The 14,042-nt window shown below is 41.7% G+C and overlaps 1 protein-coding gene across 1 annotated transcript in view; it reads left to right on the top strand.

Moving 5' to 3' along the window:
• Positions 1-14,042, top strand: part of LOXL2 (lysyl oxidase like 2) — a 103,961-nt gene that overhangs the window by 57,593 nt on the left and 32,326 nt on the right. Inside the window, exons 5-6 of the mRNA XM_070952272.1 lie at positions 3,531-3,714; positions 10,705-10,856. Of these exons, the coding sequence (XP_070808373.1) occupies positions 3,531-3,714; positions 10,705-10,856 (336 nt within the window). The remainder of the gene's footprint in view (positions 1-3,530; positions 3,715-10,704; positions 10,857-14,042) is intronic.

Raw genomic sequence — 14,042 nt, 5'->3', positions numbered from 1 at the left:
CTCCTTCTCCTTCTCCTTCTCCTCCTCCTCCTCCTTCTCCTTCATCTTCTCCTTCTTCTTCTCCTTCATCATCATCTTCTCCTCCTCCTCCTCCTCCTTCTCCTTCATCGTCGTCTTCTTCTCCTTCTCCTTCTCCTTCATCATCTTCTCCTCCTCCTCCTCCTCCTCCTTCATTGTCTTCTTCTTCTTCTTCTTCTTCTCCTCCTCCTCCTTCTTCTCCTCCTTCATCATCTCCTCCGCCGCCGCCTCCTCCTCCTCCTCCTCCTTCTTCTTTTCCTCCTCCTTCTCCTCCTCCTCCTCCTCCTTCTTTTTCCTCCTCCTCCTCCTCCTCCTTTTCCTCCTCTCCCTCCTCTCCCTCCTCTTCTTCCCCTTCCCCTTCCCCTTCCTCATCCCTCTTCCTCCTCTGCCCAGGGAGATACAAAGCTCTGGCTTTTCTAATGGCCTCAACCATTGTTAATTGATGTTGTTGTATTGTGTCTTTAATGTTGTGTCTCCATGTTCTTCTGAATCTGCCCCATGTTCTTTGACCTTCTCTTCTTTTTTTGCCTATGTCTTGAATAGTATGAAATTCCTAAATAAGATGACAGCATTAAAAAAAAAAACATTGTGAAAATGTTTTGGGACTTAAATAGGAGACATTTAAGAGCCAGTCATAAACAGCTTTTCTCCCAATTCCACATAATTCATAGTGCCGAAAACATTCTCTCCCCTGCAGATTCTAATTTTCCGAAGTTCAGCATTCCAAGGCGTATATTTATATTTCCTGCTCCTCCTAAATAACAATATTTCCAAGGCACTGCCATCACTCTTAAAACGTTGCATTTATTTTTCAAGCACCGTTGCTCGGTTGCTCATATTTACCTGGAAAATGCCAAGAATTATATTCTGCAGAGCCTTGTTTACAATTCCTCCCTGCTTTAACTCAGGATGTTTGGGAGTTCCAGAACTGTCCAAGCTTCATTTATCGCTGGAAGGGGTGAAGCTCTTGGCAAAACGTTGCCTAATTCTCGTTCCAAATTCTTTTGTTCACGCCAGCTGACTGTTGCTTTGTGTTCTTCCAAAAAAGACAGCTTTCCTATTATGTAAACGATAATGTGGACAGTTGTGCCTTAGAATTCCTGAACTTTATGTAAGCGTGGATTTGTAGCTTATTAGCACGCCGTGACAGCAAAAGAAAGACGAGGAAAAACGGATTTGTTTTTAATGTAGATGGATAGTTGAGGCTGCCAACTGTTTCTGAATCAGCCCCGTTTTTTGGATGCCGCAGATCTGCTGCACTCATATTTTAAAAGCTGAAAATCGCCACATACGACTTCGTAAATTGGTAACAAAAATAGCAATCACAGCATAGACTCCATTTCGGTTGGCCGGGGTTGGAATTGTAAACCAACTCAAAGGCTCCAGATTGAGACACTATATTAGATCCTGATTCTTATTATATAATGACCCAGTTATGCAATACAATTCTTTACCTGGAGACTCTTAATTCTTCCCACTAATAAGATTATTAATGTTATCGATTAGTTATTAATTAATTATTAAAATATTATTAATAAGATTAAGATGATTAATAAGACCTTGAGATTCCAGCTGTGATGTTGGTGGCTCTAACAAGCTATTCAGGTTTGTTAATAGATTGTACAGGTAGTCCTCGATTTACAATTACAATTGAGCCCCAAATTTTTGTTGCTAAGTGAAACATTTGTTAACTGAATTTTGCCCCATTTTACGACCTTTTGTGCCACGGTGAATCCCTGCAGTTGTTAAGGTTAAGTTAACAGGGTTGTTAAGTGAATCTGGCTTCCCCATTCTCAGAAGAGTCACAAAATGTGTTCACAGGATCCTGGGACATTGCCACCGTCATAAATATGAGCCAGTTGCTAAGCATCCGATTTTTGACCATGTGACTATGTGGATACTGCAACGGTCGTAAGTGTGAAACAAGTCACTTTCCTCAGTCCCGTTGCAACTTCGGATGGTCACTAAGGGAAGTGCTGTGAGGACTTACCTGTAAATAGATCTTTCAAAGGTGGTTGTACAATAAATTGTTCCATGTTGGTTGTGCATGTTTGTGGAGCAGGTCATAATCCAGACAGTTTGTGTTCAGGAGTAATGAAAAGTAGAACTTGACTCAATTCTTTATTTAGAATAGAATAGAATCACAGAGTTGGAAGGGACCTTGGAGGTCTTCTAGTCCAACCCTCTGCCCAGGCAGGAAACCCTACACCACTTCAGACAAATGGTTATCCAACATCTTCTTAAAAACTTCCAGTGTCGGAGCATTCACAACTTCTGGAGGCAAGTTGTTCCACTGGTTAATTGTTCTCACTGTCAGGAAATTTCTCCTTAGTTCTAAGTTGCTTCTCTCCTTGATTAGTTTCCACCCATTGCTTCTTGTCCTGCCCTCAGGTGCTTTGGAGAATAGCTCGGCTCCCTCTTCTTTGTGGCAACCCCTGAGATATTGGAACATTGTTATCCTGTCTTCCCTAATCCTTCTTTTCATTAAACTAGACATACCCAGTTCCTGCAACCGTTCTTCATATGTTTTAGCCTCCAGTCCCCTAATCCTCTTGGTTGCTCTTCTCAGCACTCTTTCTAGAGTCCCAACATCTTTTTTTTTTTTAATTTGATTTATATGCCGCCCTTCTCCAGAGACTCAGGGTGGCTTACAATGCGCTAAGCAATAGCCTTCATCCTTTTGTATATTTATACAAAGTCAGCTTATTGCCCCCACAAACTGGGTCCTCAATTTACCTACCTTTGAAAGGATGGAAGGCTGAGTCAACCTTGAGCCTGGCGAGATTTGAACCTGCAGTAATTGCAGGCAGCTGGTCTTAATAACAGGGTGCTTTAGACCACTGTACTACCAAGGCTCCTTGGTAGCATTACTGTAGCCATTTTATCAAATTCACAACCAGTGTGTATTTACGATGGTTGCAGCATTCTGGGTTCACATGATTGCCATATGTGACCTTCCCAGGCGTTTTCAAAAGCAATGTCAAGGGGGAAACTGGGTTTGCTTAATGACCCCATGATTCTCTTGCTAATTCATGGCAAAAAATGTGAAAAATCTGGTGTGAAACCACTCAACATCTGCATTGCTTAGTGATGGAAATTCTGGTTCCAGTTATAGCAATAGCACTAAGACTTATATACTGCTTCACAGTGCTTTACAGCCCTCTCTAAGGGGTTTACAGAGTCAGCCTGTTGCCCCCAACATCTGGCTCCTCATTTTTCCCATCTCGGAAGGATGGAAGGCTGAGTCAACCTTGAGCCTGGTGAGATTCAAACTGCCAAATTGCAGGCAGCCGGCAGGCAGCAGAAGTAGCCTGCAGTACTGCACTCTAACCACTGCACCACCACGGCTCTTATGGTCATAAATCAAGTTCTATTGTTATGCCATCTGTGATTTGTGCCGGAAGGTGCATTTCTGTTGATCAGTTGATTTAAAAACAAAAAACCAGATAAAACAAAAATTGCCTCTGGCAATTACATTCCTAAGTAATAAAGATTCTCCCATTCCTTTTTAGCACCTTCTGGTGAGGCTAAAGGGTGGAGCCCAGATTGGAGAAGGCCGTCTTGAAGTGTTGATGAATGGAGAATGGGGAACCATTTGTGATGACGGGTGGGACCTACCTTCAGCCAGTGTGGCCTGCCGAGAATTGGGCTTTGGAACCGCCAAGGAGGCTATCTTGGGTGCGAGACTTGGACAAGGTAAGTATGTTTAAAATTAGGGAGTTATTAGAAAGGATGAAGGAGTAATGAAGATGGAGAGTCCATGATCTGAGTCCATGCTTTATATGCAGAAAGTCCTATAATCTGATCATTAACATCTTCAGGTTTAGGAAGGGATTGCTTGATAGGTAAAACAATCTGTCTAACTCTTCGGAAAGCTGATATAACTTAGAATGGCATATCAAGAGAGGGAGGGAATATTCTATAACAGGGGTGTTAAACTCAAGGCCTGTGGGTCAGATCTGGCCCCTGGAGTGCTTAGATCTGGCCTGTGGGGGGCCCTCTGGAAACAACAAAGGACCAGCCCGTGGTGCCTCTGCCAGTGAAAACGGAGCTCAGGAGGGCCATGCGCGGCTTCCCAGATCTCCATTTTTGCTGGCAGAGAGCTGCAGGAGGCCATCACAGCCAAAAACAGAGCCTTGATGAGTGGTGTTGAGCTGGCCACGCCAGTGGTGGGTTCCTCCTGGTTCGGTCCGGTTTGGCCGAGCCGGTAGCGGTGACAATATGACGTCACTGAACCGGCACTAATACTAATACATCCAGCACTAATAACAAAAGAAAAAAGATTGGTGTACAAAAAAAAAAGAGGGGGGGGGGAAATGACACAAGTTTCAAAAAATTGTAACATTAAACCAGAGGTGTGTTGCAGCAGGTTCTGACCAGTTCTGGAGAACCAGTAGCAGAAATTTTGAGTAATTCAGAGAACCGGTAGTAAAAATTCTGACTGGCCCCGCCCCCATCTATTTTCTGCCTCTCGAGTCTCAGTTGATTGGGAGGAAATGGGGATTTTGCAGTAATCTTCCCCTGGATTGGGGAGGAAATGGAGATTTTACAGTATCCTTCCCTTGGAGTGGGGAGGGAATGGAGACTTTACAGTATCCTTCCCTGCCCACACTCCCAAGCCACGCCACGCCCACCAAGCCACGCCCACAGAACCAGTAGTAAAATAATTTGAAACCCACCACTGCATTAAATGTATAGAATTCAGCCTGGCTGGATGCTGGGGAAAAAAATTCTGCCATGGTAGCATCAAAGCAATGTTGATGGCTCAAAAGAGTCAAGGGATCTAAATAAACCATGAAGTAACTCCAAAACGGTGTGGTTTGAGGAAAGAAAAGGAAAATAATTCATGTATGAGACAGACACTGCAGCTCTCCGGAATCTTAAAAATGTGAGCTTACAGCCAAATTGCACAGAATGGGCTCTAATATATATTTAATTGTGGTTACCGCTACGGAAGTGCTAGCATCACATGAAAAAAAGCCTCACTGCAACGTGATGGGGCTGGAGCAGGTTGGCACATTACACAAGGAGAAGCTAGACGTTTTGAAAGACTGCTTCGGTTTTCTTGTGTTTTCTTTATGGAAAATTGGAGATTGCTAGGACAAACAGCTAGCCTTGCTCCGAAGTATATTAATAAAACAGAAGGTACCACCTCTAGCAAAATATGTTTGCATTTTTTTTCCTGTCTGCTTCAGAAAATATATATATACTGTGTTTCCCTGAAAATAAGACCCTGTCTTACATTTTTTTTGAACCCTGAAATAAGCGCTTGGCCTTATTGCCATGAGCTCAAAAGCCCAATTGGGCTTATTATCAAGGGATGTCTTATTTTGGGGGGGGGGAAACAGGGTATCTATCTATTTATCTGTATCATCTCTATTTATTTATTTATATCTATTTGTCTCTGTCTCTTATCTGTCTAGTTATCTATCTATCTATCTATCTATCTATCTATCTATCTATCTACCGTGTTCCCCTGAAAATAAGACCCTGTCTTATATTTTTTTGAACCCTGAAATAAGTGCTTGGCCTTATTGCGATGCGCTCAAAAGCCCAATGGTGTTTATTAACAGGGGATGTCTTATTTTGGGGGAAACAGGATATCTATCTATCTATCTATCTATCTATCTATCTATCTATCTATCTATCTATCTACCGTGTTTCCCTGAAAATAAGACCCTGCCTTCTATTTTTTTGAACCCTGAAATAGTTATCTATCTATCTATCTATCTATCTATCTATCTATCTACCTACCTACCTACCTACCTACCTACCTACCGTGTTTCCCCGAAAATAAGACCCTGCCTTCTATTTTTTTGAACCCTGAAATAGTTATCTATCTATCTATCTATCTATCTATCTATCTATCTATCTATCTATCTACCGTGTTTCCCCGAAAATAAGACCCTGCCTTCTATTTTTTGAACCCTGAAATAGTTATCTATCTATCTATCTATCTATCTATCTATCTATCTATCTATCTATCTATCTACCTACCTACCTACCTACCTACCTACCTACCTACCGTGTTTCCCCGAAAATAAGACCCTGCCTTCTATTTTTTTGAACCCTGAAATAAGCGCTTGGCTTTATTGCCATGCGCTCAAAAGCCCGATTGGGCTTATTATCAGGGGATGTCTTATTTTGGGGAAAACAGGGTATCTATCTATCTATCTATCTATCTATCTATCTATCTATCTATCTATCTCTATCATCTATATTTATTTATTTATATCTATTTGTCTCTGTCTCTTATCTGTATCTATCTATCTATCTATCTATCTATCTATCTATCTATCTATCTATCTATCTATCTATCTACCATGTTTCCCCGAAAATAAGACCTTGTCTTACATTTTTTTGAACCCTGAAATAAGCGCTTGGCCTTATTGCCATGCGCTCAAAAGCCCGATTGGTCTTATTATCAAGGGATGTCTTATTTTGGGGAAAAACAGGGTATATTGTTTGGAGAAATGTAGATGACTGCTTAATGAGAACAGCAACACAATTAACTTTTTCCGTCTTCTAAACTTTGTTCTTGAAACTTGGGAAAACCATGAAAGGTCTTTCAGTTTAATTTACTAGTCTGTTCAAGCACACAGGATCGCATGAACAGGCCTCTGTAATTGTTTTACAGTTCTAACCTTCAATAATAAGACTAATAAATTAGGATGCTACTGTGATAGTTGGATTAATTCCACAGGGTCTTGGCTATAATATGATCCTAAAATTTCTCTGGTGTCTAAATCAATACTGAAAACTAAACTACTACTATATGTATTGTACCAGGGCTGGGTTCTACTTACCTTTATTACTAGTTCGCAGCGGGGCTGCGCAGAAGCATTTTGATGACATCGGGGCTGGTGGGCGGAGCCTCTGGCCGGTTTTACTACCGATTCTATAGAACCGGTGCGAACCGGGGGCAACCCACCACTGTACTGTACCCTTGAAAAGGACACAGAAACTGTAAAATGTAGCAGCTATGTTCCCAATCAATGCAAGAATTACATATGTTTACATCAAAATATCCATGCTGATTGCCAGTTGTTTACCAAATATAATTTTATTTATTCAATTTCTAATAGCCTTCCATCTCAATCCAATTACTCTACAACTGACTCTGAAATTGACTAATTTTAAATCTTGATAATGGCATTGATCTCAGGGTCTGATTGTCCAAAGCAGAGGTCTCCAACCTTGGCAACTTTAAGCCAGGAGGACTTCAACTCCCAGAATTCTGGGAGCTGAAGTCCGCCAGGCTTAAAGTTGCCAAGGTTGGAAACTTCAGATATGAAGAACCGCCTTTCCCATTGGAAACTTCTCCAATCACTAAGATCAGCAAGAAATATTCTTTTGATGTAGCCACTGCTCTCAGAAGCCCACAGTTGTGGCAAAACTAAGAAGATTTTGAATATACCGTAGTTTTCAGAGTATAAGACGCACCGGAGTATAAGACGCACCTTAGTTTTTGGGGAGGAAAATAAGAAAAAAGCTGATTGGCAGGTGGATCGGCCTCCCAGAATACCCCCAATCAGCTGTTCTCAGAGGTGAATTTTAGCAACAGGTTCCGTTTCAGAAAAAAAAAAATTCTGTCTCTGAAAGCCTCCGAAACAGCTTCAGAAAAAAAGTATCTGAAGCTCTGTTTGGGGGCTTCTTTTCTGAAGCTTCGTTTCTGATGCTTTTTTCAGCCTCTGAAACCTCTGTTTGAGAAGCTGGGCAAAGCTACATTCGGAGTATAAGATGCACCCAAATTTTCACCCTCTTTTTTTGGGGAAAAAGGTGCATCTTATACTCCGAAAAATACGATATTCCGCTTAGGAATTATACTTGGCCCTCTCTCAGTGTGTAGAAAACCTATAAAGACAAAGCATTTTTGCTAGTCTTGTGATAATTAAATGATTCGATGTAGGAGAAGGAGAGGCAGAACCTGGGGCGGAGTCAAGAGAGGAATTTGCCAGGAATCATTATGTTGCCACAAGCAATCCAATTCCAGCTCCTCTCAAATTCCATCAATTTAGTGTTGACCATTAGTTGACTCGATTCTTGTGTAATAAATCAATAAATAATAAATAAGCAATAAAGCAATGAATCAGCAAAACTGGAACTTAACATGCGGTCCTAATTCTTCATGCCTGACATTTTGGAACCTACTAAATTATTAGTTTTTAATGTGCTATTTTAGTTTTTAGATTCTGTATTTTTTAATCATCATCATCATCATCATCATTATTATTATTATTATTATTATTATTATTATTATTATTATTATTTACTTTATTCATTAAACATGAAACTCAGTCAACTGAACATTCAAAAGTGCATCATCATCATCATCATCATCATCATCATCATCATCATCATTATTATTATTATTATTATTATTATTATTATTATTATTATTATTATGCTTTGGTTTCTTCTGCCTTGAATATAAGCTAGCAAAGTGTAGAGGACAGACAACACTGTTTGTTTGCTAGCACCCTAAGAGTCCAGTTCTATTTGCATCTTTTGAACTTAATGGGAATATTTAATAAACATGCATAATATCAGACACTAATAGATTTACTAGAGAAAATGCATGAATATTTATTTGTGTATTTATTTAGGTAGTTGTAGGCTGTCTAGTTTCATCACAACTTTGGACAGTGTTCAACATGAATATTCATTAAAAGAATATAATGCAAAACAATGCAAAACAAATGCGTGGAAAAATACCAGCTCTATCTGTATGGAGATTCTCAGTCATCCAGGTCATGGTTATTCCCAAAGATGCTTTTTCAAGAGGCAACTGGACTTTTTGGGTTTATCTTTGAAGACATTTTGCTTTGCATCCAAAAAGCTTCCAGGGGCCTGAGTGGCGCAGTAGATTAAGGCACTGTGATTAACATTCAGCTGCCTGCAATTACTGCAAGTTCAAATCTCACCAGGCTCAAGGTCGACTCAGCCTTCCATCCTTTCTAAGGTAGGTAAATTGAGGACCCAGTTTGTGGGGGCAATAAGCTGACTTTGTATAAATACATACAAAAGTATAAAGGCTATTGCTTAACGCATTGTAAGCCGCCCTGAGTCTCCGGAGAAGGGCGGCATATAAATCAATTAAAAAAAAAAAAAAAGCTTCTTCAGCTTTTGCCTCTCATCCAAGAGCTGAAGAAGCTTCTTGGATGAGAAGCGAAATGTCTTCGAAGAAAAACCAGAATGTCCAATTGTCTCTTGAAAAAGCACCTTTGGGAACACTGGCTCTACTAGATTGATATCCCATCAGAGGTCCATGGTTTATTTTAACCCAAGACTTGGGAGAAGAGCTGGATTTTAAGAGCTTATTTCACTGGGGTTGCAGTACAAAAAGGAACCATAAGCCATTCTACCGGACGTAATATTTTTTCTCTAATTCTGTAGTGCTATGATGTCCATTTAAAGTTCAAAGATTTCTTGGAAATCCTTTTATAACCCTCTGTTTCCTTGCAAAAGTAAAAAAATAATGTTAGAAATCTTCCAATAATCCATGTTTATTTGCAATCTTTCTATAGTCCTACAAAAGAATTATCCTGATCCCTGTTGAAATGTCAGACTTGTGGGCAAAAATAGTAAAAAAAAAAAAAAATGCCAGTTGCATATTTTGCTTCCAATTCTCCAAATGAAATTTAAGAAATGATGGAGAAATGGAAAATTGGCCTTCGTTCTGCTTCTAACAATTGAAAGAACGAAAGAAAGAAAAATATTGGAAACAGTATTTCAAAGAATTAAAAACAAAATTAACTGCAGAAAAACTTTATTAAAGCCCTGGATATTTTTTAACTCAGAAGTTTCCTGGGCCTCTATCTGGATTTGAGAATATCTGGGCAATTGAGATGTTCAGTCTATAAATTGTCCCAAAGGTGCTTTTTTTTCAAACGGCAACAGGATTTTCTTGGGGTTTTTTTCCTTTGAAAACATTTAGCTGCTCATCCAAGCTTCTTCGGTTGAATTGAGAATCTCTACAGACAGTCTCTAGGGACGCAGTGGATCAGTGGCTAAAACATTGAGCTTGTCGATCGAAAGGCCGGCATTTCAGCGGTTCGAATCCCTAATGCTGCGTAACAGGATGACCTCACGTTACTTGTCCCAGCTTCTGCCAACCTAGCAGTTCAAAAGCACGTAAAAAATGCAAGTAGAAAAATAGGGACCACTTTTGGTGGGAAGATAACAGCGTTCCGTGCGCCTTTGGCGTTGAGTCATGCCGGCCACATGACCACAGAGACGTCTTCGGACAGTGCTGGCTCTTCGGCTTTGAAATGGAGATGAGCATCGCCCCCTAGAGTCGGGAACAACTAGCACATATGTGCGAGGGGAACCTTTACCTTTATAGACAGTGTATGAATTCTTAATACATTTTCCTTATCCGATTTCTCCAGATGCAGCGATACTCTTAGGACAGGTCTATAGGGGGAAAGCTTTTATTAAACAGAACGAAAAAACAGGAGAAAACACAACAACATTGGCTTACCACATTTAATGAAGTCATATGTTTTAGTCTCTGAAAGGGGGATTGTAAGATCTTCACATTTCCTAATTGAAGAACTATGCAGATATGTTGACTTTAACTGCTATAGTCACCAAATTAGGGTAGTTTCCATCAGAACATGTAAAATATATACTTCAGATTTATTGTGGAGAAATGAGCTTATGAGCGTCCCTCTCTTTTTAAAGGCATTGGCCCTATCCATCTCAATGAAGTGGACTGCACAGGCTTTGAAAAGTCTATTACAGACTGTAAATTCAACAAGGAGATCAGGAGCTGCACCCATGAAGAAGATGCTGGTGTGAGATGCAACATCCCAGCAATGGGCTTCCAAAACCAGGTGAGATCATTGGGAGTATGATGAGAGAATTCTTCTTCTTCTTCTTCTTCTTCTTCTTCTTCTTCTTCTTCTTCTTCTTCTTCTTCTTCTTCTTCTTCTTCTTCTTCTTCTTCTTCTTCTTCTTCTTCTTCTTCTTCTTCTTCTTCTTCTTCTTCTTCTTCTTTTCTCCTCCTCCTCCTTCTTCTCCTCTTCCTCCTCTTCCTCCTCCTCCTCCTCCTCCTCCTTCTTCTCCTTCTCCTCCTCCTCCTCCTTCTCCTCCTCCTCCTCCTCCTCCTCCTCCTCCTCCTCCTCCTCCTTCTTCTCCTTCTCCTTCTCCTCCTCCTTCTCCTCCTCTTCCTCCTTCGTCGTCTTCTTCTCCTTTTCCTCCTCCTCCTCCTTCATCGTCTCCTCCTCCTCCTCCTCCTCCTCCTCCTCCTCCTCCTCCTCCCTCCTCCTCCTCCTCCTCCTCCTCCTCCTCCTCCTCCTCCTGTAGAATGCACTGTGCACTGAGCTGGAACATGGAAATATAATCCTTACTTTTATCCCCCTTGACCTCCAGTTGAAGAGACCGCCATCAAAGATATAATCTATTCTACTTTTGAGATCATTGGTTTAACTTGGGCCAGCCACAATCTCTAAGACCAACCTACCCCACCTTGTTGTTAGAACAAAAACACGAGGAGAGTCAACCCAAAGGCAACTGGACTTTCTTGATTTTTCCTTTGAAAGCATTTTGCTTCTCATGCAAGAAGCTTCTTCGGTTCTGAAGAACCTCTTCAGTTCAGAACTGAAGAAGCTCCTTTCATGAGAAGCAGAATGTTTTCAAAGAAAAAAAAACAAGAAAATCCGTTTGCCTTTTAGAAAAATCACCTTTGCGACAACCATAACTTAGATCAGGGCTGTCAAACTCGATTTCATTGAGGGCCGCATCAGGGTTGATTGCATTGTGGGGGGACCACAGGAGGCGTGGCTGAAGTGGGCATGGTCCACTCAATGTCACTCGTGTCGGGGGGCACCTGAGGTGGCCCGAGTGCTCTACCAGTGAAAATGGGCTCCCGACAGTGATGGGTTGCCCCGGTTTGAACCGGTTCGCATGAACCGGTGGTAAAACCAGCGGGAGGCTCTGCCCACCAACCCCGACGTCATCAGGAAGCTTCTGTGCATGCGCACGCGGCCCCCATTGCGAACTGATAGTAAAGTTAAGTAGAACCCACCCCCTGGCTCCCGAGCTTTGTTTTCATTGGCAGAGGGTTGCAGGAGGCTGTCACAGCCAAAAACAGAGCTCGGGAGCCCATTTTCACTGGCAGAAGCACTGCGGGCCAGTCCTTCACTATTTCCACGGTGGCCCTGCGGGCCAGATCTAAGCACCCCACAGGCTGGATCTGGCCCACGGGCCTTGAGTTTGACACCCCTGACTTAGATGATTGAGAATCTCCGTAGACAATGAGGAGAGTTAATTGCTATAGTAGCAGTGATAGTAGAGAGTAGCGGTTTTCTTCAGGACCAGTCTTACCGTCAGTCAGAGCAAAGGAGCTGGGGGGTCTTTTGATGTGGCTTGTTTTTATGTCTTGGTAGCATGATCACTGCGTGTGACGTCAGCTACTAACCCATGGGGTCAAATTCGACTTTGAGCACATTGTAATATTTTTAAACCCATGTGCAAATGGAGCTAAAACCGTATAAAGTGCAACACACAAACAGATGTTAAGAGGACCAAAAAACACAAATAGCCTCCTCAAATAGCCGCCGTGACCTGAAAAGGGTCATATGAATCAGACTTTTGGAGACTCCTTAAAATGTTTACTGAATTCGGGTTTTTGAACAGGAGGCGCTTTTCCTCAACCTTCCATATTGAGGTCATCCTCAGACTGCTGGCTCAGAGTCCCTACTGGCAGGCAGTTCAGTGAATTTGTAAGATTTACAACCCAGGATTTGGCCAAACTCCACATGTTCCATTCAGTTTAACATCTGTGTTCTCTTAAAATCCATGAGCGCAACATAATTTGAGAAACATCCTAGCCTTTCTCCAAATAACTTGCTTCATAGTTTTTAACCAACCTTCTTCTTAATACTTTCATTAAAACAATTACTCCGCCTTGAATATCAGTTGGGGTTTATGCTCAGGCATTATTTAATGTCAGGATTAGAGCCCATATGTAACCTCAGTTTTGAAAACCTCAACCCCAAGGGAGGCTTTTGCCAACTTGATGCCTTCTTGATGGACTACAGTTCAGAACAATATCCTGATAACTTAGAGACAGTGTGAATTATAATTCAATACATCTGAGGAATATCAGGTTAGAGTAGAACAGGGTTGTCAAATTTATCAGAGTTTGTTGCAGAAATTAAATCTAGAAAGCACACACAGGTAAACTGATTCAGCAGGATTCATTAACTTCTTTATATACATATAATACATGAAGATAAATGTACAATACCAATATAGATTCTTCTTCAACGTAGTAGCAGTTACAAGCAAAACACAAGGCAGGAGAGAACAGTTAATTTCATTTCAGCAGAGCGGACTAGTTTCAGTTTATTTTATTTTATTTTTATTATTTATTTTATTAATCATATTTCTATGCCGCCCACTCTCCGAGGACTCTGGGCGGCTTACAACAATCAACAGTATACTAAATAGCATATTGCCCCCAACAATCTGGGTCCTCATTTTACCCACCTGGTGAGATTTGATCTGCTGATCTGCTGAACTAGCAGTCAGCTGAAGTAGCGGCAGTACAGCACTCTAACCACTGCGCCACCTTGGTTTCTCTGCACAGACTCAGCAGCTGCAGGGCTAAGCCACGCCCAAACTTCTTACTTAAGTTTTTGTTTCCAAAAGAGCCCTCATTGGCTGACCCAGTTGCTATGCCTATTCATTGGCTGACCTCTATTCCAGTCTATGAATATTCGTACGCTGACAAAACTCGATTTCATTGAGGGCCGCATCAGGGTTGTGTTTGACCTCGGGGGGGGCTAGGATGGGTGTGGCCAGGGTGGGCCTAGCCAGCTTGACATCACTCGTGCTGGGGGCACCTGTGGTGGCCCAAGCATTCTGCCAGGCTCCATTTTTGGCTGTGATGGCCTCCTGCAGCTGGTCCTTTGCTGTTTCCAGGGTGGCCTCACGGCCCAGATCCGGCCCCTGTGGGCCAGATCCGGCCCCCTGGTCTTGAGTTTGAAACCCCTGGTATAGGACTCTTCTAATCT

The sequence above is a fragment of the Pituophis catenifer genome, unplaced genomic scaffold, assembly GCF_029215685.1.
Source record: "Pituophis catenifer annectens isolate HBS135680 unplaced genomic scaffold, rPitCat1.0.hap2 SCAF_12, whole genome shotgun sequence".
NCBI lineage: Eukaryota > Metazoa > Chordata > Lepidosauria > Squamata > Colubridae > Pituophis > Pituophis catenifer.
Note: the sequence above shows the minus strand (reverse complement) of the source record. Positions and strands in the feature narration are given on the sequence as shown.